At 32.8% G+C, this 22,285-nt stretch overlaps 3 protein-coding genes across 3 annotated transcripts; all 3 read right to left on the bottom strand.

The window, feature by feature from the left end:
* Window positions 1–324: 324 nt before the first annotated feature.
* Window positions 325–3,907, bottom strand: TRIADDRAFT_20303 (uncharacterized protein; the record flags this gene model as incomplete). Its single annotated transcript, XM_002107961.1, has 6 exons — window positions 325–760; window positions 963–1,159; window positions 1,306–1,474; window positions 1,730–1,899; window positions 2,067–2,473; window positions 3,187–3,907. 6 exons carry the CDS (start codon window positions 3,905–3,907, stop codon window positions 325–327), a joined length of 2,100 nt encoding a protein of 699 aa, XP_002107997.1.
* A 4,807-nt stretch (window positions 3,908–8,714) lies between these two features.
* TRIADDRAFT_19404 (uncharacterized protein) lies at window positions 8,715–12,319 on the bottom strand (the record flags this gene model as incomplete). Its single annotated transcript, XM_002107960.1, has 6 exons — window positions 8,715–9,237; window positions 9,371–9,561; window positions 9,736–9,898; window positions 10,099–10,259; window positions 10,432–10,838; window positions 11,656–12,319. 6 exons carry the CDS (start codon window positions 12,317–12,319, stop codon window positions 8,715–8,717), a joined length of 2,109 nt encoding a protein of 702 aa, XP_002107996.1.
* A 4,962-nt stretch (window positions 12,320–17,281) lies between these two features.
* Window positions 17,282–20,961, bottom strand: TRIADDRAFT_11246 (uncharacterized protein; the record flags this gene model as incomplete). The annotated part of the gene is made up of 6 exons (XM_002107959.1): window positions 17,282–17,540; window positions 17,669–17,856; window positions 18,009–18,180; window positions 18,288–18,448; window positions 18,728–19,134; window positions 20,337–20,961. Coding segments are annotated over 6 exons (1,812 nt in total), but the record flags the coding sequence as incomplete, so codon positions are not given.
* Window positions 20,962–22,285: the final 1,324 nt, after the last annotated feature.

Genomic DNA, 22,285 nt, shown 5'->3' with positions numbered 1-22,285 from the left:
CTGGCTACTCATATCGAATTTATAATCAAGTTGTAATTATCCCTACAAATTCGAAATAAAATTTCTATTCTATGTACAAAGGACAATATAAAATTTACCATTTCAGACAGAGTTTCGAAAAAGTAATCTATAATTAAAGTTGCATCTTTATATTATTAAACTTTATGAACTAATCAAAGTACTGTACGCAATGAGCATGATATTAAAAATTAGAATTGTAAATAATACAGTATCGTATGTCCTCAACACGCCTTAATAGGAACTACTACGGTAGTAATTAAATATTGAGCGATGTAAGAGAAAGCAAAGCAATTCTATCTTTCCTTAGATTATTGTTTCTCGAGACTTTTGTGATCCATAATTTAGGCGGAATTCTGCTGATGCTGCACTAGAGAAGATGTTGTCGCTAGCTGTTGTACTTAAAGTTACGTTAGTAGCGATACTTAAGTTTTTATCTTGTCCCATAGCATTCTCTTCATCACTAACATTATCTTGGTTACTGCTATAGGTGTACCAAGCCATAAAATAGCCTATACTAGCAATCCCTTTGAAGAAAACACCAGCGCCTAAAATTAAAAATCTCATTAAATTGTTATCGTAGAACCAACAGGAACTTTTTTGACCACATTCGATTTTCCATACGTGGCACGAATTATCAATTATCCAACCCATGATGATTGGCCCAGGAACACTGCCAAGTAAGCGCAAGAAAAGCCATTCAATGCCAAGTGCAAAAGATCTTTGACTATCTGGCACACATCTACAAAATAATTATATCGATAATAACAAGAGTCAGTTTATGGCCTAGATCCAGATTAAATTTTATTTTAGTTTAGGTACAATTTTACTGATCTAGCATTATTATTCTTAACAATAAATTAACAATTTATGCAATAGCATATCATATACTATTCATTAATATCAATGACCATCAATAGGCATATTTCGTTTTTAATCTTCACCTGAAAATAACTTCGGTTGCCGGTACCGCTTTGATATAGGTTAGTACCATCATTGCAAAGAGTAAAATTAAGAAGGGCGCTAAATTTGAACATTCCTGATCGCATATGCCTTCTATTGCGGTATTTTTCATCGCAGATGGTAGTGTACTATTTCCATAATTGCTCGGTGTCATAATACAACTGCAATTGTAATATTTCTACAAGCAACATGAGATAGATTACATCATATAAGTAACTAATAAAATTGATTACGCAAAGATAGATGAAAGATAAGTTAATTATACCATAAGCCTATTATAAAATATAGGATCTAATTAACCAACAGCCAATTTTCTACACTTACTCTGTTCGATATTGGCAATGACATATTTACTACTACACAGCCAGCATGACATGGAGAAAAATATGTTATACCGTTAACACCACAAACGGGTTGATATTTTTGCTTTTCGCAATGGCATTGATTATTACAGGATGATGTTAAATATGTTTCGTTAACTGAGCGAATGTCGCTACCTTGGGTAAGCCTGTTTGGAAAAATATTAATAAGTAAGAGTTACCATAGTTATCGTCTAAATTCGGTAGCGTACCATAAAAAATATTAAGCTATTTTCTCCATATTTATCGTCAATATTTTACTGAAATAATTCACATACTATCTACTGTATGGTATTGATTAAAAGATTGACAACACTATTATTACTAAGAATGTAATTTCATTTCCAAGGGAATCGATTTTGCAACGAGTTTATTACATATATTCATACCCGTTATTAACATTCAATTGTGGGTAGGCTATGTTAACACCAGCGAATTTAGCTGTTGGACAACTGAGAGCAAATAAAGTGCAGGCTATTGTGCCTACTACACTTAAAACGGTGTTAAATTTAGCACTAGTAGCCCCATTAAAGCCAAAACGTTTGACAATATATCCACCCTATAAGAAATCATCAATTAGATGTATAAGTACAAGCTGAGTATAACCTTAACATGACTGTTTCATGATAGCAATAAATTGCAATTATCATTATCGTTGCAATGTTCAAAATTTAGAACTAGTAAGTATTCATACTTTGATAAACTATTTGCTCTATAAAAACTCACCAATATCATACCGCCACCTGCACCAGGCACTACAATTAAGCCAGTAATTATACTTGATACAGATGATGTTAAAGCAAATTGATATTCAATAAATTTGGGTAAGAAAGTAGCAAATCCATTAGCAGCAATGCTTTCTAAAGTTGCAGCTATAACGGACCAAATGAAGGGCTTATTTGTTATTAAATCTCTGGTAGCTTGAGGTAAATCCTTCAATTTATTGCCGTAATTGTGGTCAGCAGTAGGTTTAACATCAACTCGCGCTAAGCGCATAGCTTTATATTTTTCATAGCCTGATAAATGAGGAGGATATGCTAATAAAGGTAATGCAATTAAAAGTAGTAAAAAGCCTGTGATGATAAATCCTAGCCACCATGCTCCAACCCATCTAGCATCTTCAGGAATTAGACCTATTTTAATAAGCAGTAATAATGAGAATGTAAACGCGTTTCAAATACTGTACTTAATACAATGTCTTGTAATAGTAGTAATAATAGGTTAATTCAAAGCTAAAACACATACACTAGTTGTCCTATATAAGTAGGATCAATATGATCTTCAAAGTTAACGATATTTTAACAAAAAAATTTCACGAGACTTACTATAAAGTACAATTAGCAACATGTTGTAGACTAGTCGAAAAAGATTACGGTATTATCATACTTAAGTGGTTCAATTAAGGTGTTAATATCTAGTTTATATCATTTTGGAATCATACTGGCGCAACAAAATTATATACTGAAAGATCACCGTATCGATTAGATAAATTAAATGAGAATTTTTAGGCTGGCTGCTATGTTTAAAAATTCACGATTAAACAATAAGAAATAAACTAGTTATTAATTTTGGGCTTTAAAAAATTTCAGTGCATAAAATATCTATCAACATCTTTGTGCGCATAATTTAATAGAGGGAAGTAGAATTTTCGTAAACTTCTAAACTCGATAGACTTAAAGCTACAAATATATCATTAACTAACTATGAAATTAGAATTTACTCGTAGTCTAATTTAAATAATATTTGATATCATTTAATCTAGAACTTCAAATGTTGCAGAATTTTCGTTATGGCTATATTTCAATTGGCATATCATTGTAATTAGTTTTAACGATATGATAGATACCTGGAGATCGAACAGGCCAGTCGACATAAATTCTCATAAAAGCACCACCAAGAAGATAACCAATTGCAGGTCCAAGAGCTGAAAGAGCCATCATAATGGCGATATAAATAGATGAGACATTAGGACTAACATTTTCATCCATACAAGCCATGCCAACATTCCATAGCAGATTATTACCAGCCCCAACTAACACTTGTCCAATCAAGATAATATAAATGAAATTACGTAAAGCACTACTAGCGCTGCACAACAAGTCAGTAGTGGTGATATCGGTAGTAACTGAAGGAGAAGTTGTCATATTAGTCAATTCAGGCCGGTAACACAATCCAGAATTTTGATTGGAAGCTTTGGAATAATATTCGCCTGAAATAAAATGCGGCAAGGCAAATATAAATGCTCCGAGTGACATTGTAATAGCACCATAAGCTAAAACTTTGGGCTTATGGCCTTGACAAGCATAAAAGCTAACGATAGTACCAACAATAGCTGCTGATATCTCATAAACACTCGCTATAAACGCTGTTTCAGTGCTTCTTAATTCGTAGCGTTTCTCTAACGATGTAATAATGACACCAGTGAATCCCGTCGCTTGCATACCGGCAATAACGATAAAACTACAAATGAAAAACAACAACCAGTGTTGGTGGTTGAAAAATTGTAGCCAACTTGGTGTAAATCTACCATAGCCAAATCGATTGATTTTATTTTCCTTTGGATACATTACATCTTGATCATTCCATTTAGTCGATAAAATTGACGATGGCGGTAGTTGATTGGAGTTTATAGTATCATCTCCAGAATGTACTTGTCCGTTAGAATCCATTGATATGAATATTTTTAAAATGCTAGCATAAAGGATAGTAGTTCCGGCTGAAAAGTGAAAACTGATTAATACTGCGGTAGTTCTTTCTGTTCAGAAAGCTGATAGACTTGATGATACTATCAAGTATCACAGAAGAAATAGATTGTCTTTAATCACTGCTCTTCTTTTTCTTCAATAATCGAGTAGTATACGCATTTATTGAATAATTTTAAAGTGCTAAAACCTTATTTTGCTATACTAATTTTGGTTATACTAAACTGCTAATGCTTAAACATAAGGAAAATAGCCATTGAATGACAAGACTAATGATAAACAGAGCCAAGTAGAAACAGCTTGATCAATCTATAGTTTCTAAGAAGAGAATTCATATCAAATATGTTTCTATTAAACATTTAGTTATAGTGTAATCCAGCAGGGTAGCTTTTTATAGTACATATTTAATTAAAATAAGCCTCTGTATGGTACGTTGAGCGATAATTTTAAGTTAAACTGAATAGAAAATATCAAGTTTTAAAATTAGCGACAATATGTTGGCCGTGCGTAAGTTGATGACGTGAGTTGTTGATCCTTCAACACCAAATTTTCATTGGCTCAAATATTAATTGCCCTTGAAAATGATGACATTACTCCAAATGATCAACCCTAGCAGATGTTTTAGCCATTCTCTTTGGGCATTAGGTATGATACTACAGCGTACTGAAATAGAGTATAGCTAAAGTAAGTATATTTGATCTGAGAAACCGTTCTGCACTAAGTCATCATGACCTATAACATTTTACCAAATCTTAGTTAAGTTGACTTTATCCTATGTAAAGGATCGACCGACAATGAAAAAGTTTTTCACTGCTTTTTTCTTTTAAATTTGTCATCTTACTCAGCTTTGCACTAACACTTTGGTGGCTTTATAATAATTTTGATCTCGATTGCAATCATATTTAAAGATTTCGTCATTTGAAACGAGACTGTATAAATCGGTGTTATTGCCATTAGATTTTACTTAAAATCTATAACATTTTTAAACACGTCAGAAAAATACTTAAGTAAGAGTATAGCCAAGAAATAAATATATTAATTTGTATTTTGACACCTAATAATAGATGCTAGAGGCTTTATTATAACGCATGCAATGAGAGATTAAGGATTAAATGAAGAGAGCAGCAATAATTTAGGGTTGGTCAATATCATCGGCAAGTACGATAGGCGCTCTAAATCAATATCTTTAATAATGTTCACCCGTTTATTTCTAAAAACTTTCTTCATAACAGACGATTTTCTTATTCCTGTTAGATTAACTAAATAATACTGTAACAGTAATGAATTAATCGTCTATTCAATTTCTGTTTATACCACGAAATGAATACTTTTCTTGTTACAATATCGATGGAAACAATAGCTGAGTATCCTTGTTATGAATAACGTTATCAGAAGATTATTTGCTTTGCAATGTACAGTGCGTACATTTTATTAACAGTCATAGAGCCAAAGTCCAATTTACTGCGAATTTTACCTTGTGATAAACAGTAAATCAGAAAATATTACAACCCGTTTTACATCTAGTGATTATATTATAGGATACCACAGTTATACTTCAAAAGCAAGTAAATACTATAGACTGAAATTACTATTTTCATTAAAGTTTTTCCGATAAAATTAAGGAAGAGCGCTGCTAAAGGCACTAGATAGAAATTGCAATTTATATCAAAATTTGCTGCCTATCATCCATTCCTTTTTGGATATACTATTATTTTACATAGAAGGAATGATTCGTGTTCACTTTTGCATTATTTCTAGAGATATATAAATAGAAAAATCTCGTGATTTACGTGACGTACAGCAATGAATGAAATTAGCTCATTCCTATTAGCGAAAGAATTTTCAGGATCTACCCATCATCCATGCCTACAACACAAGATTAGTTATTGGGGTTAAGCATTATGATAATTCAATTAATGTAATTTAATTATGGGTATATACCTATATAAATACGATATGATTTATTTATTACACTCGTATATTGGTATTAAAAGGCAGCATGCTAATGAGAATTTATAGCACTGCACTTTTGGTATTGCTTCACTAATAGTAACAAATAATTGAAAAAGGATTTATATAGCAATATCTAGTAAAGTGTAGAATAATATTTCACCTTTATTGATGAACTGTAAGTCAATTAAAAGTATTGAATCATTTTAGTATTCAGACTGAGTATTTAGAAGTTTTATCACCATACACATCTCATGGTTTCCTTCGTAAGGAAATTTGATTCTCGATCTTGTCCGCTGCATGTCGCATACTCGTAACGCAAAAGAATTTCTCCTTATGATCTCTTTCTTCATCATTCTACAGCTTTACAGCATTAGTTGAGTTATGGCAAAATTGTTGTCATTTTTGTACCAGTTTTTTTTTTAATAAATGATTACTAATGACTAGACGATGAAAAATGATGTTCTAAATCGTTAAATAAGCGACAGCATATCGAACAATCGCTGTGTGAAATAGTTTCAAAATCAAGGAAGATGGCGTATGTCGACTGGATTGCTATTTTGGTAGCTTCCTCCTATATACATAGCGTCTACTATGCTTACACTAAAATGGGCTTAGACATATTAGTACGCATGCTGCTATACGCTACACTGCAAATAAATAATTTATAGTTTGATCTATGTATCTTAATACGCAAAATAGAACAATTTCAGTTACGTACGGTATTATGACACGAGTCAAATGATTGAATTTTGGACTGACAGTTCTTCTTACCCTTAGGCATATGGCATAGTTGACAAATTCTTCATGTGATATGACTAATTGCATAGCTAAAAATACAAATAATGGTTACTATTTTTAAATCTGCTAAAAATTTAGACTGTAAACTGAGTGTAAAGACACCATGATTGCAAATGCCCTAAGGTACAAACGGTATTTACGTACTGTACTTTAACAAATGTCTAATTAACAGGATTCTCAATTAGTCTTCTATTTGCCTTAAAAATATTAGTTTTCGGTAGGTGATGTTCCACGTTAGTTTATCTACTTATATTTCAATTTTACACTTTACGAAAGTCAAAAATGATGGCTAGTGATTCCTTTTGTGAGATATTAAGCATCTTTCGAATAGAATTAATTCGTATACTGATTTGAAGTGGGGAAAAAACAACAATATCTTTAAATATTTTATTGATCAATCGTACAGTAAAAGCCGAATGCATTGAATTCTTATTTAGACTTCGGTTTGCTACATAATATACCGTGCACATTATGGTAGCTACAGTATAGTGCACAATATCGTTAGCAGTAGATGGGAAAAGGCAAATCGAACACAGGTATTTGGATGCTGGAGAGCAGCTAAGTACGGTACCGTATGATTTGCTTGGCACAGAATCACGGCAGCATTCCACCTATAAAGGGCTGTATCATATGATATAATCTTAATGCAGTTTTTAAATTGAGATGATGCTTTAACTAGTTTTACAATTTAATAAATTTAATACTATCCATGGCAATTTTTACTAACAGGCCAGTATTGGCTATACCCTATATGCTAGGTTACGCCTAATAAATCATCCAAAGAATTAAGATATAGTGATACATATAGGTTTTACTGCGGTAGATCAGTAAAAAATACACGCCAGAATCATCGTAATTACTTTTTTGACGATATTTGATAAATAGAGTTACGATAACACGAAATATTGGTCCAGGATCGATCAGAGGTACTGAAAAACACTTATAAATATTACAATTAAAATCATTAGCCTATTTAGTGTTATCGCATAGAGACTACGCGTACACTTCAGAATAAATTGACCTAAAGTTTACTAATGTATCATTAAATCACGTAAAAATATCTTATTATGTAGGGAATGTAATTCAAAATGAAATAGTTAAAGTTTTCCAGGATATCTTAATTAAATTACACGAAAAAATGTTCTATAGCTAATATTGGAAGAAAGATGTTAGGATTGTTATTTATAATTGTCGTTCGGATGGAAATAAAGGAAAAGCCACCCAATGACGCGTTGACTTGTGTGCCTAGGCGCATCCAAGATAACGGGTCCTATTAAAAATGGTATTAGTTAAAATATTAAGATAATCAAATTTATACTAGACATCATGGTAGAAGATAACAATCTCCATGATTGTAGAATTTTAGGAGATAGTTTCTCATCGTAACTTTATAAGAAAAACAGACTATACTTAATAGGGCAATTGTACCCATAGATGAGAGCCTTTGATTACCTTATTTCACTATAGTAGGAAGCAATAAATTATATCCGCAAGTATTAAATTGAAGAAACAGGACGTATAGTTTGGATGTCTGTACAGAAGGTAAAAATATTTGCAAAATTTAATTACGAAAGAGCTCAATAAGATGCCGAACATCAGTATGCATCTCACATAATGCATACTGCGAGGTAAAGGCAAATAAGAAATATCTAAGGTGTAGCAGTGTAACACATTTTAATGTTAGCGGCAGTAAATGAAAATCTAGCGCAAAGCTTAAGAAATAGTTTAACGAATCCAGGAATAAATTTTATCAGTTTAGAAATCTGATAATGAAACTATGATTCCTACTTAATTCTTTTTTTATCTGTAGATATCTAACTTGCTATGCAAATTAGTATCTTATTAATATACACTAGCTAAACCCGTGGAAATTCCACGGAATATAGTCCAGTTTTGAGTTAATAGACAATTAGAATCCGGATTAACAGCGTGACACACGTACAATCACATTAATATGATTTGATGTTATACCGTTATCCTGTGATGCGGCAATAACTTTAGCTCTATGTGGTTCTCGGGAAATAAATTTATAACCGGCTACGTCCTGAAAATTATTAAAGTCCTCTTTATTGTAGCTGATAACGTCTTGAAATGTTGCTTTCTTCATGCTATTGAAATTTGAATTCGACATGAGCTGTTTTTCGTAAATATTATCGTCATCCTTCTGCTCATTTTTAATTTCAGTTCGGCAATAATACCAAGCTAAAGCAAAAAAAACAGTGCTAGCACCTTTGCAAATTATAACAAAAGCGAACACTAGATAGCCCATTTGACGATTATTGTATAGCCAACATGAAGTCTTTTCGCCACATTCGATGTTCCATACATTGCATGATGTATCGATTATTAAGCCGATTAATAGCGGTCCGGGGATATCACCAAGTAATCGGATAAGTAGCCATTGTAAGCCTAGCGCAAACGAACGTTGGCTTTCAGGTACAGTCCTATTATCATGAAAATTAAACATTAATTGAAGATGTATGGCTAGATTAGGATTATTTCGATATAAGCTATTAATAAGCTAAACCAAAAGTTCATTTTCATGCCTCACAATTGCAATAAGGGAAAATTACCAACCTCAAAACAACTTGCGTACTTGGTACTGATTTGACATAAGTGCAAATCATTTGAATAAATAACACGACCAAAAAAGGAATCAAATTATTGCAGTTTTGCGCACATAAGCCCCGTTGAGCATCAAACGGAACTTCAAGCTCGCTATCATTAGCATTATTTTGAGTCAATATACAAGTGCAATTCGAGAATGTCTATAAACATAAATGAAGTAAAAATTTTCAGTTTCTGTATGATGATATTTATTGCAATCGCCCTAGATGTTATTTGTCTTACAGCTTATACCAGTTGCGGTTCCTATTATACACGTACCTTAGATTTATTTTAAAATCTGAAAGATCAAATGAAAGGTAAATTTTTCACCCTACCTGTTGATTGAAGGGAATAGAAGTGTCAATATCTTGACAGCCGGCATGGCACGGTGAGAAGTATGCAATACCATTAATGCCACAGATTGGGTCGAATTTATCACGTAGACATCCGCAATTGATATTGCATTCACTAGTAATATTTCCAACTTCTGCTTGAGGACTTGGTTGTCTATTAAGTTACAGAAAATAGTAGTAATATGAAGTGTAAGTGCAGACCTATAGCTATCATCTTAAAACTGTTCAGTTTTTCGAAGACAAATTATCTCTAATTATCAAATCCAATTGAAGTCAAAATAATTAGAAATATATAGTAGAGTAGAAAGTACTGCAGATTTCCGTGTAAAAATATCGTATCCTCACATCATTGTTGATTCAACTGGCGTATTTGCACCAGCAAATGGTATAGCATCGCAGCCAATAAGAAAAGCTAAGCAGGATATACAACTTAGAAAGCCAAAGACAACGTTAAGTTTGCATGCTCTTAGCTTGTCCATTCTAAAATATTTCATCAACAGACTGCCCTAAATTTGATTATTTAATGAAGCAATGATTTAAATCTTGCAACTGGCAATCATTTATTATCTTTACTCTTCAGTTTAAAATTAGGAAGATACGTAATCGTAAGTAAACTCGAATCTTTGGATAAGAGCACTCTCAATTACAATTTATATTTGCGTCTATATTTGGATTTACCAAAATCATCCCTCCTCCAGCTCCCGGTACAACAACAATCCCGGAGATAAAACTTGCACCAGATGATGTAGTAGAAAATTGTGACTGAATAAATTTTGGTAGAAAGGGAGCAAAGCCATTCGTAACGAGTGCTTCTGCTGTGGCAGCTAAAACTGTAAAGATGAACGGCTTGTTAAGAATCAATTCTTTAGTTGCTCTGGGAAGATCAGTAATTGAATTTCCATATTCATTATCTACTCTGGATTTTCCAATAGTTGTTTTTTGTCTTTGAAGTTTGTGTTTTTGAAAATCGGGTAGATGACGAGGATAAGCAAATAATGGAATCGATATAATGAACATACCGACTGCACAAACAAGGAATCCCAGCCACCATGCACCGACCCATCGTGGATCTGTCGGCACTATTCCTATAAGAGTTTATATCAATGTCACTCTTCTTATGGAAATTTTTACAAATTAATCGAATATAGATGTTCATAAAAAGCTAAAAACGTAAGTTCAAGTTTATGACTTTATAATGAGGGCTCTAAAAAGAGAGTGGGTAGATTTGCAATGTCGTGGGGCTTATAAATTAATACCGAATATCATACATAATTCAAATCATATAAAATGCGATTAATTTATTAGATTAACATTATCATGATCGACCATAATATTATCATCAAATCTGTCAGGCCCTCACTGTTCAATGCGGATAGCTGCATAGATTTAGTTAAAAGTTTAGGGCATATCGCTATAAGCCCTACAAGAGGAGATTACTTTACGCCTCTCTAAATAGTACGACTTAATGGAGAAGTTACCAAAAAGGCGATAAACAATGGAATAACGTAGAAAATGGAAGGTAACCGATTTCTAAATTACTATTCGTATTGGATCATCAATTTGTTCAATACGGCATGTAATTTGCGTAATTTAGATCTGTAAGGGTATTTCAGAATTTTGAATTATCCAATCACACAGAAAGTAGTTAAATCTATAATGACTAGAAAGATCGTATGGGAACTGATTGATACCATGTAAAACAAGAATTATTATACTACAGGTACGCTAACTATCGTCTCTGGTAATCCATCCATATTACTTTATTTATCACGTAAAACCTCTATGTTAACCATATCAATTTAATTGATACTTTTACAATGGCAATATAGCTATATGTTAAGACCTGTTGGTTACGTCGTAAATAATTCTAAAATACTGTGATATGAAGGTAATACGCCTAACCTTGTGATGGATTAGGCCAATCAACCCAAAGGTTAAGAAAAATGCCTCCCAGCAAGAAACCAATTGCTGGGCCAATAGCTGCTACTGTTACCATTATTCCTACATAGACAGATGATGTCGTAGGGCTGACATTTTCGTCGATATAGGCCATTCCTGTTGTCCATACAATATTATTTCCAGCACCAATTAAAGCTTGTGCTAAGAGAAATACGTATAAAAACACTCGAACTGGAGAAGCTAAATTAGCACAAACGCTAGTTGAGCTTTGGTTCATTGTGACATTATAATGGCATAGCTCAGAGCCAATAGTTCCCTCGGCTACATAATTGCTAGTAATCCAATGGGGTAAAGCAAAGATTAAAGCTCCTATACTAATAACAACTGCACTAGCAGCTAAATAGCGACCTTTATGACCTTGTCCAGCGTAGTAACTAGTAATAATTCCGAAGAATGCAGCGGCTACCTCATACGCACTATACAAAGTTCCGGATTCTGTACTACGTAATTCAAAGCGTGTTTCTAGCGAAGTAATTGCCACTGCCGTAAATCCTGATATCAACATGCTTGCAATGATAATATAGCTGCTAGTGAAGACTAATAACCATTTAGGACTATTGAACCATTGGCAAAATTGAAATTGACAACGACCCAAGCCAAATTGCATATGGTATGATTGCTGGGAAGAATTATCATCAGGTGACGGATCATTAAACTTGTTTTGCAGCATCTTGATTCTATTAGCATCCAGAGTAAGGCTAATAAACTAATCTTAAACGGTAAATTGATAGACAAAAATATTATGTAAGGATATATTATCTCACTGCATAATATGAAGATATAGAACAGCGTACGTAAGCTGTTCTTTGGTTTGTGATAATTGATCATACTGTAAACGAAAAGTAATAATGGTTGCACTTTACTTAAAATAAGAGTAACACATTTACGAAATTGAAATTGAATGGATAAAAATAGTTGTCATTTATCACCTTTGAGTTGAGATCTGTATTGGTAATTACTAACAATTGGAATAAAACTAGTATGTATTCAGGTTGACTACTATTTTAATTTGATGAATGTTAAACCAACGCCATTAGACATGCTAAATGATGTGACCTAACAAGTTTATGCCTTTAATAGTTGCCTAAAGTAGACAGCTGCTTGCTATATTATTTGTAAAGCTATCGGTTGAAGTACAAATGTACATTTTTGGAATGGCAAAATAGAGCATCGTGTTAACCGAAAAAACTGATTAATTTAGCACACGTGTATTAAATTTAATAATAAAACAGCCAATAAGCGAATTCGATCCAAAGTTAGAATCCTTTTAATAATTTTACTATGAGTATTTACAGATATTAAATATGTTGCTAACGATAGAATTCGTGATTTTCATTCGATTGTAATATGTAGTATATCATCGATTTACCTGTTCAATCTGTGCTTTATTTTGAAGTATCAAAATTAATCGTCAATTTTTACTAATAGGATATTTCCATATTCAAGTACTTCTCTAAAATTAAATGAAACGTAGATTTTCTTACTTCTATATCATTCCACCAGTAGACTAATGTTAGGGTCAATACTATTGCTGGCTACTGTTAATGTTTTCCCTAGAGGCATAGCTAGTTTAAACGGCTTGAATTCAAATGCGTCCCTTGGTTTTCTTTCAATGAAAGTATGAAATCATTCATAGCTCCCATGCTGGTGATGCGATAATGTCAGGGTACACTATCCACTGCTATGGCACCATATCTGTATTAATTACTTACAATGTAGTGCTCACTCGATCAAGAAACTTTCTAGAAGATACACCGGATAAAATCAATTTGAAAATTAAAACTAGAATAGACCCAGTGAGGTGATCTTTCCCAAATACTTAAGGCGATAACCTGTAAACACGGTAACAAATTTCGATTTTTTTAGAAATCAGCCTCTCAGAAAAGAATGCCTCTTTAGTTTTATAATACAATCGATAGTTGTTACTTCGGGGTAATATGGAATCACCGATTCGTTTGTTATTGTAATAGAAGTATTAACAGTTTGAAACAAGACTGATTAGAGCCGTTGTTAAACTTTGTCTTTAAATAATTTAACTATGTAACAATAGTAAAGCATTTATTCCATAGGGATAGTTAAAATTTTAGCAACGTTTTCGCTCTTATAATTATTACTGTAAATTTAAATATAGCTGCGATGGATAGTGGTTACAAGACAAGTGAAATAGTTGTCAATTTTATTTCTCAAGTATTGCTATCTTTAATGTGAATTAGCAACTTGCATCGTAAGCAAAGGAATGTCGACAGAATAGATCATTGTTTTATATAGACCTTAAGACAGTCTTTGATTTAGAATATTTTTCCATTAAGGGCACGATTTAATCTGCTTGTATTAATAATATATAGAAAGTAAACTGTAACATTTTCAAACCTTCCCACGCTTTTCAAATTAAGGAAGTTATTTAAAGAATATTCAACGGTTCAACGAGTAAATAAATTCAAAACTGAGTACACAATGAAAATATGGATAAATAGAATTTAGTTCCAATGGCGTTAAATGATAAAGGGAAGCTCACTCTCTAAAGATTGATACTATAACCAGCAAGTAGATTTAATTCGATGCAAAGGATAAATATACGCAAGTTCTGCCTGCGACGAATGAAAGAGATACTGCAGATTTGATACCATGACTGGCTAGTAGATTTAATTCAACAAGAATATAGGCTGATGCAAGGGATAAATATAACGTAGGTTCTTTCTACGATACATGAAAGAGAATTTTCTAATATTTAATATAGCAAAACAGAAATATATCCTCTAATACAAATATAGACTGACGGAGGAAGTTTTCCTCTTAACTTTAGGTGGGTATAGAATCGAAGAATAAAATCCCACCCACGCACCCTTGATACTAGCAGCGCGGGGGTATTTATACTACTGTTAGATGACTTTGATTATGGGTTCATTTCAATAGGTCAGTATAAGATTCTTACAGTACTTTTTACCTCAAGATTTCTTCATGTAAAACGAATAGCTCTAAGGTAGTAATTTCTACAGAGAACTGATTATTAAAATAGTATTCGTTATATTACCGTGCATTTGTACAGCATACAGTACAGTACACGGTATAAAGTTACTGAACCTCTGACAGGTCTAAGTACACGGTAAAAAGTTACTGAACCTCTGACAGGTCTATCAAATGGTAATACTATCTGTTAAATGAGCACATTATCGTAAACCGTCCGCAAAGCGACGGGAGTTTGCATTAGTAAAACTAAAAGAAAGATAATATAGGCAGCTAATTTAGGACTAACCTTTCCATATGTGTTTGGTGATTATTTTAGGTTTTATAGGGAGATACAATTTTGGCAAATCTAATTTTCGCTAGAATACCACCCGGCAAAATGAGCATTTCCGAAAAATAAAGTTCCGAAAGTATCAGAAAATTGGGATCTTTCTAATGTGCATATATAACATTTATAAATACTGCAAATTGACATCATAATTTTATTAAAGAAATAGCCGATTGATGGAAAGTCTTCGTTAAAACAATGTTGGTCAAGATCGTTATCTTAAGATACGAGCTATAATATGAAGTAGCGTTCAGTGTTCTCAGTATTTGGTCTATATGCAGTAGTTAAAATGTTTCTACTGAAAGACTGTCTAGATCTCGGGAGGAAAGAATTTACTCAAATTTACTAGATCAGCGATAGTACTTAGTCAAGATTAAATTTTCGATTAGCCAATTAACAACAAATTTTCTAGACTTTATATTATTGCAATAATTTTAAGATCGACATTATGGTATTCTTTCATGAAAGCAGATACTTTTAGCAAAACTCATACCTAAACTACAGAGACATGGATGTTAGGTTTACTCAACAATGTACCGGACAGGATAAATGATCAGCTCTGTTCGGATTAATGATGGAGAAATTATACGACTAAGTAACCTAGGTAAAACTCCTTATTCATAGATGGCAAATTCACGGACTAATAGATAGATTACCCTATTATCTTATTTGTTTTACTCAAAAATGCTGAGATTAATTTCAAATACAATAAAACCCGATTAGATTTCTATCCCTAACATTATAGAACTTAAAGGTAAACGAGGTTGAGGCTATTATTTTTTATCATTCGGATGTCTTAAAAGCGTATGTAACGAACAGTCGCCAATACAAAGTTAACCTTTTAAGATGAAATATTGAATCTTGCTAATTTATGTTACATCTACCCAGAGAACTAAATGAAATTTTTACAAGGCTCTTTTTATCAGGAATTCTACCTGCTTCATATGATCTAAATTTATCCCGTCATGATGTCATGGAATTATGATTTTACTTACTTTGTTGCTACATAATAAATTAATACCTTCAATGTAATCCTGGCAAATTATTCATCCTCTCGGAGGCGATTCTCAGCACTAGTGCTTGAGTTAGTAGGTTACAGTGCTGTAGTTATAACATATATATTGGACTTAAATTAATGTTAAAGATGGACAAAGTTAATGATGGCCAGATGCCGTACTATAGCTTCTATAGGAAGTAGTTGCAAGAGCATGGAAATTGCTATCCATAAAAAAATTAATATACTAATACTGTAGCTAAATGCTTTCTTCCTAGCTACTGAAGCGATATGAAAATGATAGCGGACAAAAAAATTTTTGAACGCCAGGATACAAAATATTGTCCAGAAAACATATAGCGGTTAGCTAAGCAGCGGCAGGATGATAAACTGGCAGCACTTAAAAAATATTTTGTTAACATATTGGAAACTGAGGGAAATTGAATGCAGTGATCCTTAAAGAATGCTGTGATTAAAGACTACAAAGATATGCGTAGAACTATGCAGAAATATAAAAAATAAGCAGGTTACGAGTAACTTGCTATGGCTATCTGAGTAAAATATTTAAAATGATAAAAGAAAATTCATCTCTAAGAATGAGCAATATAGATGATTTTATAACCAAGTATAGCGGGGGCTTTATTGTTGCAAAGTAAATAATGAACTGTTGAAACCGTAGTAGTCAAAAAAAATATTTCGAGTTAATATGCACTGATGTAAATGGATATAGCACCTACTGTACTAGCAAGAAAAAGAAATTTTACAGAATTTACTAATGTTAAATTGGATATTCACATCCAAGCATCCAATCGTAAGTAGGTACCGTAGTAAGTTTGCTAAAGTTTTCTGAGATGAAATCACAAAATATTTGGCGTACTAAATACCTACAGTATAACTACTTGTAATCTTCGATTTTAGAAGAACAGAAATTGCTTATTCAAACTACGAGATAGAAAATGCATCAAAATCAATAACGAAGCTGATAGAATTAAAATTTTAGCTAGCTAGAGTATTCTATGAAATAAATTATAAACTACTCGTACAACATTTTAAAAATGGACGCCCGCTTTATCATTTCAATTTCTTTCATAGCAATATATTTTAGTATGCATTTTGAGTATCGTTTTTTATCAATGCTACCTAACGAATCCTTAAAATGTTCTACTTTAAAAAGTGACGGCTTCTTCACTCTTTTCTTTCTTAATGCTATTTGAACTAGTATCGGTTGCTAAGTGTTTTTCTTCTACATCATCTTCCTTACGCTGGTCATTAATCACTTCTGCTCGATAAAAGTACCATGCCAAGAAGAAAAAGAGGGTGCCTAAGGCTTTAAATGACAAACCAAAGGCTAATACAAGATAGCCCATCTGGCGGTTATCATATAACCAACATGAGGTTCTTTCACCACATTCAATATTCCATAAAACACATGATGTATCAATCATCAAGCCAATTAATAGCGGCCCCGGAAGGTTGCCTAATAATCGTACTAATAGCCACTGTAAACCTAACGCAAATGAACGCTGGCTTTCGGGTACAGTCCTATCAATAATTTAATAGAATCAATGAGTAACAAGAAATGACAAGAACAGTTTCGTAGGGTTAATGGAGAATTGTTTGATCAATCAGAATACGAAATTACCATCTCGTATATTAACAGAAAGTAGTACCTAAGAACAACTTGAGTAGCCGGCACTGATTTCACGTAGGTACATAACATTTGAATGAATAAGACGGCCAGAAATGGTATCATATTATTACAAGTCTGTGCACATACTCCTCGCCGAGCTGTACGCTGGATAGTTCCACTAGAATTGGCAGTCGTCTGACTAGGTATGCAGGTACAATTGGAAAATACCTGTCGGATAAAAACAGACAAATAAATTACCAAAAAGGCTAATTGATTATCAAGTAAAGGTTAGTATTGCTAATTAACGCTTATTAAAATACTGCGTAGCACTATTGATCTACTATATATACTCATAATTTTCAATGTAAATCTGAATTTACCTGCCGTTCAAGTGTAGCAGAGTTGTTAATAGCTTGACAGCCAGCATGACATGGTGAAAAATAAGTAATTCCATTGATGCCACAGATTGGATCGAACTGATTTTGAGGACATCCACAATTCCCATTACATTGACCAGTGAGATTGCCAACTTGTGCTTGAGCAATAGGTTGTCTATGTTGTACAATGTAGATTAAAATACTCATCTCCAATACTATATAAAAGTACATCAATAAAATATTTATGATAGACGGGTAATAATGCATTCCTATTTGCTTTACATTGTTAGGGCTCCTACTGGTGTATTTGCACCAGCAAATGGGACAGTATCGCAACCAATAAGAAAGGCCAAAACGCTTACGCAGCTTAGAAATCCGAAAACAAAGTTAAATTTGGACGCACTTAATCCAGACATCCTGAAGTATTTCATGAGAACACCACCCTACGAGTGATCGTTAATTAATGAATAGTATGGCGTTAATAGCTTATAAAGATCACGCTTTATCCTATATACAGTAGTTTGTGACATTATTGTTGTCAGTAGAAAATTTTATTGTATTCTAGAGTCAATGGATAGAAAAAAATTGTGTGCTTATGAATAAAATGATTTAGTCGCACGTAAATCTGTTCTATAATTTATATCGCTGACTGACACATGATTAAAGCATGCAAGCGTAAGTATCTGTACATTGTATGCGATATTTGAATCTATTTTATTTACCAATATCATGCCACCTCCTGCGCCTGGCACAACAATAATTCCCGATATAAAACTTGCATTAGATGCTGTAGTAGAAAATTGTGCTTGAATAAATTTGGGTAAGAAAGCAGCAAAACCATTAGTGACAAGTGCTTCTGATGTTGCAGCCAAAACTGTAAAGATATAGGGTCTATTAAGGATTAATTCTTTGGAAGCTTTTGGAAAGTCGGCAATTGAATTTCCATATTCTTTGTCCACTTTCGATTTGCCAATAGTCGCTTTTTGTCTCTGGAGTTTATACTTTTGAAAATTGGGTAGATTGCGAGGAAAAGCAAATAATGGAATCGACACGACAAGCATACCAACACCACAGACAATAAATCCCAACCACCATGCGCCAACCCAGCGCGGGTCTGTCGGCAGAATACCTACAAACGATTTAGAATGTTAGCAGAAAGATATCTAAAGTAAAAGTTAACATCGTATTATATTACATTGTAGAATTAAATGGAAAATAGATATTTTATTCCTGGTATAATAAAGATTATTAAATTTATAATTAATTAACCAAGTGATTTTAAAATAAATTTACAAGGATATCAATAAATTAATTATTGAAGATGAAGTAATAATACTTTAGTCTCATCATAGTGGAATAGAAAATTTACTTGAAATATGAAACAACGGCAATTATATTCTATTCGAAGCAATTTTCAAAACAGAGGAGTAATCATATTTTACGGTAGAGAAATAAATATTTTATGATTACAATTGGCACTACTGCTGTGTCTGCACATTACTTACCGTATATAATGCATAATAAACTATAGGATTATCATCTCATCTTTGAATTTGTGAATATGCCAAAAAAATTACAGTAAAATATTAAAATTATCCAACGTCAGTCCGAGAGCTAAGGAACTAATAGAATGCTATTGTACCCTCATTGTGATAAATAGCGAGCGCAAAGAACTAAAAATGAAATATTAGTCCAAAATTTGAAGTAAATTGACATTAAAATAATTTTTTTTTTTAGATTAAAAATTGTAGGAAGCTAATTTGCCATCTCGCACAAGTTAACGCAGTATCTTAATACATAGTGTACTAGTAGTAGTCTTGCCCTACTTATTCGAATTATGAAGTGTGAGATAGTTGTTGCCATACTACTCAAAAACAAAGGAAATTTGTCACGAATAGCGTAGAAGAATTAACTATAAATCATGATGACTATTTCAATTACAGCATGAATTTATTTTTCTTTGTTTAAGATAATGATTGAGGAAGTTTGGTAATTTTAATCGTACACAAGTTTTGAAGTAGACTAGAATGAGAATGTTAAATTAGCGGTATAGACACACTAGAAGTGTAATAAGCGTTAGAATAATATATAATATCATTTTTAACAACGTTGAATAATTTCTAATCATATTTTACGGTTATTTTGATTACAAGATTTGGATAATGGCTAAATGCTAAATTGTGGATCTTTTCATAAAAAATATCTAAGTACTTGATGTAAGTACTTTATTATGCGACCAAGATCGTAGGCAGATTCCATAACGATCAGTCAATATATCTGCCCTGTAATTATTAATTATAATTATCAATTATTCATTTTTATTGTTCTAACCTTGTGAATTGCTTGGCCAATCTACCCAAAGATTAAGAAAAACACCTCCAAGTAAAAACCCTATTGCTGGACCCATTGCTGCTAGTGTCACAACTATTGCAACGTAGACAGAGGATGATGTAGGACTGACATTTTCGTCGATATAGGCCATTCCTGTTGTCCACAAAACATTATTTCCAGCACCGACTAAGACTTGTGCGAAAATGAAAACGTACAAAAACACTCGAACAGGAGAACCCAGATTATTACAAACGTTAGCAGAATTTTGGCTTATTGTGGCATTATGATAGCATAATCCAGAGCCAACGGTTCCCTCAGCTACATAATTATCAGTAATCCAATGGGGTAAAGCAAAGACCAAGCCTCCGATACCAATAATAACTGCACTAACGGCTAAATATCGACCTTTATGGCCTTGTCCGGCGTAAAAGCTAGTGACGATGCCAATGATAGCAGCGGCCACTTCATAAGCGCTGTACAAGCTTCCAGATTCTGTACTACGTAATTCAAATCGTGTTTCCAACGAAGTAATTGCCACTGCCGTAAATCCTGATATCATCATACCAGAAATGATAACATACAAGCTAGTAAAAGCTAATAGCCACTTCGGATTATTTAACGTTTGGCAAAACTGAAATTGACAGCGACCTAAACCAAATCGCATGTCATATGGATGAACATCAGGATCATTATCCTCAGGCACGACTTCTAACTTCTTAATTGCCATAGTGATTTGATAATATTTCAAGATAGAAATTAATTTTATAAACCCTTGAATTTATTTCGTAGCGATTTGAAATTTCGGCCAATTCTTTAATACCAATTTGAAAGATATAAAGTGATGGTGGCTGTAAATTAAAATTGTCTATAGGTTAATATTCAATACCAAATCAAATCCAATATTTATAATGAGAAAAAATACGGATCGTGGAAAGAAATTTGAGCAAATAGAGATCAAATAATAATGATCATGCAAGGCTAGCACCTGCTACAAAGAGAGTAAGCTTTCAAGAATGTATCGGCACGTTAAAAACAATAGTGTACCAGGTACAGGTTATCTTGCTATGAGAGCAATAGCAGACGGTTAAGTTACAGTCGTAAATAAACGCTGGTATCTGTATAGATTAGCATAACTAAATCTGAAATAGTATCTATGTGCAATTTCTAAAGCAGGTAAACTACACACCTACCTGACCCCTTGTTGCGATGGTATCTTACTATTAATCAATATAATTGCTAGGCTAATTAACAAGACAAAGCATAAATTTGTTGGCCTTGATATTTTCGTGTGAAGCTGATTGCTAAGATAATTTTCACGAAAATAGCCAGTTGGTTAATTATGGCTTTCTTATAACCCTAATTTTTACTCGCTTTAAACAAAGAATTTCCACTATTGTGCATACCGCACATGTCGCACAAAATATTTATATAATATAAATGATTGTTAGTGACTAATTAGAGATAATTTAGTCAAGTTCAATATACGATAAACCCACAGTAGATAAGGTATGTGGTATGTTAGATAAGAATATTTGGCTAACTTACCAGGCGTCTAACACTGCTTCTTGACTTATAGTAATAAATAACCTCTTATTATCGCTGCTTGACGGTTATAAGCAAGTCACGGTAGATTATTTATTCAATGATACGGCCGTTCCGTTTAAGGTCATGTCAATACGTTTATCTAAGCTCTATTTATCTCTACTACAGTCTGTCCTGTTAGATACAATCGAACTTTGCGATAGATATAACCGAATGTTACATTTTAAGAATTGTAATGTTATATTTTATTTATCACGTGATTAAATCTTTATTGGGCAACAATGATATCTATATTTATTTGTATAGATAAGTAAAGATATTGGGCGTTGGTATATATTTATTTTTCTCCCTAGATCTTTATTGGCGAGGTTAGTTCTATTTGGGTTCATTATAAAGGTAAAAGTTCA

This window comes from Trichoplax adhaerens, genomic scaffold, assembly GCF_000150275.1.
Source record: "Trichoplax adhaerens TRIADscaffold_1 genomic scaffold, whole genome shotgun sequence".
NCBI classification, from domain to species: Eukaryota; Metazoa; Placozoa; class Uniplacotomia; order Trichoplacea; family Trichoplacidae; genus Trichoplax; species Trichoplax adhaerens.
Note: the sequence above shows the minus strand (reverse complement) of the source record. Positions and strands in the feature narration are given on the sequence as shown.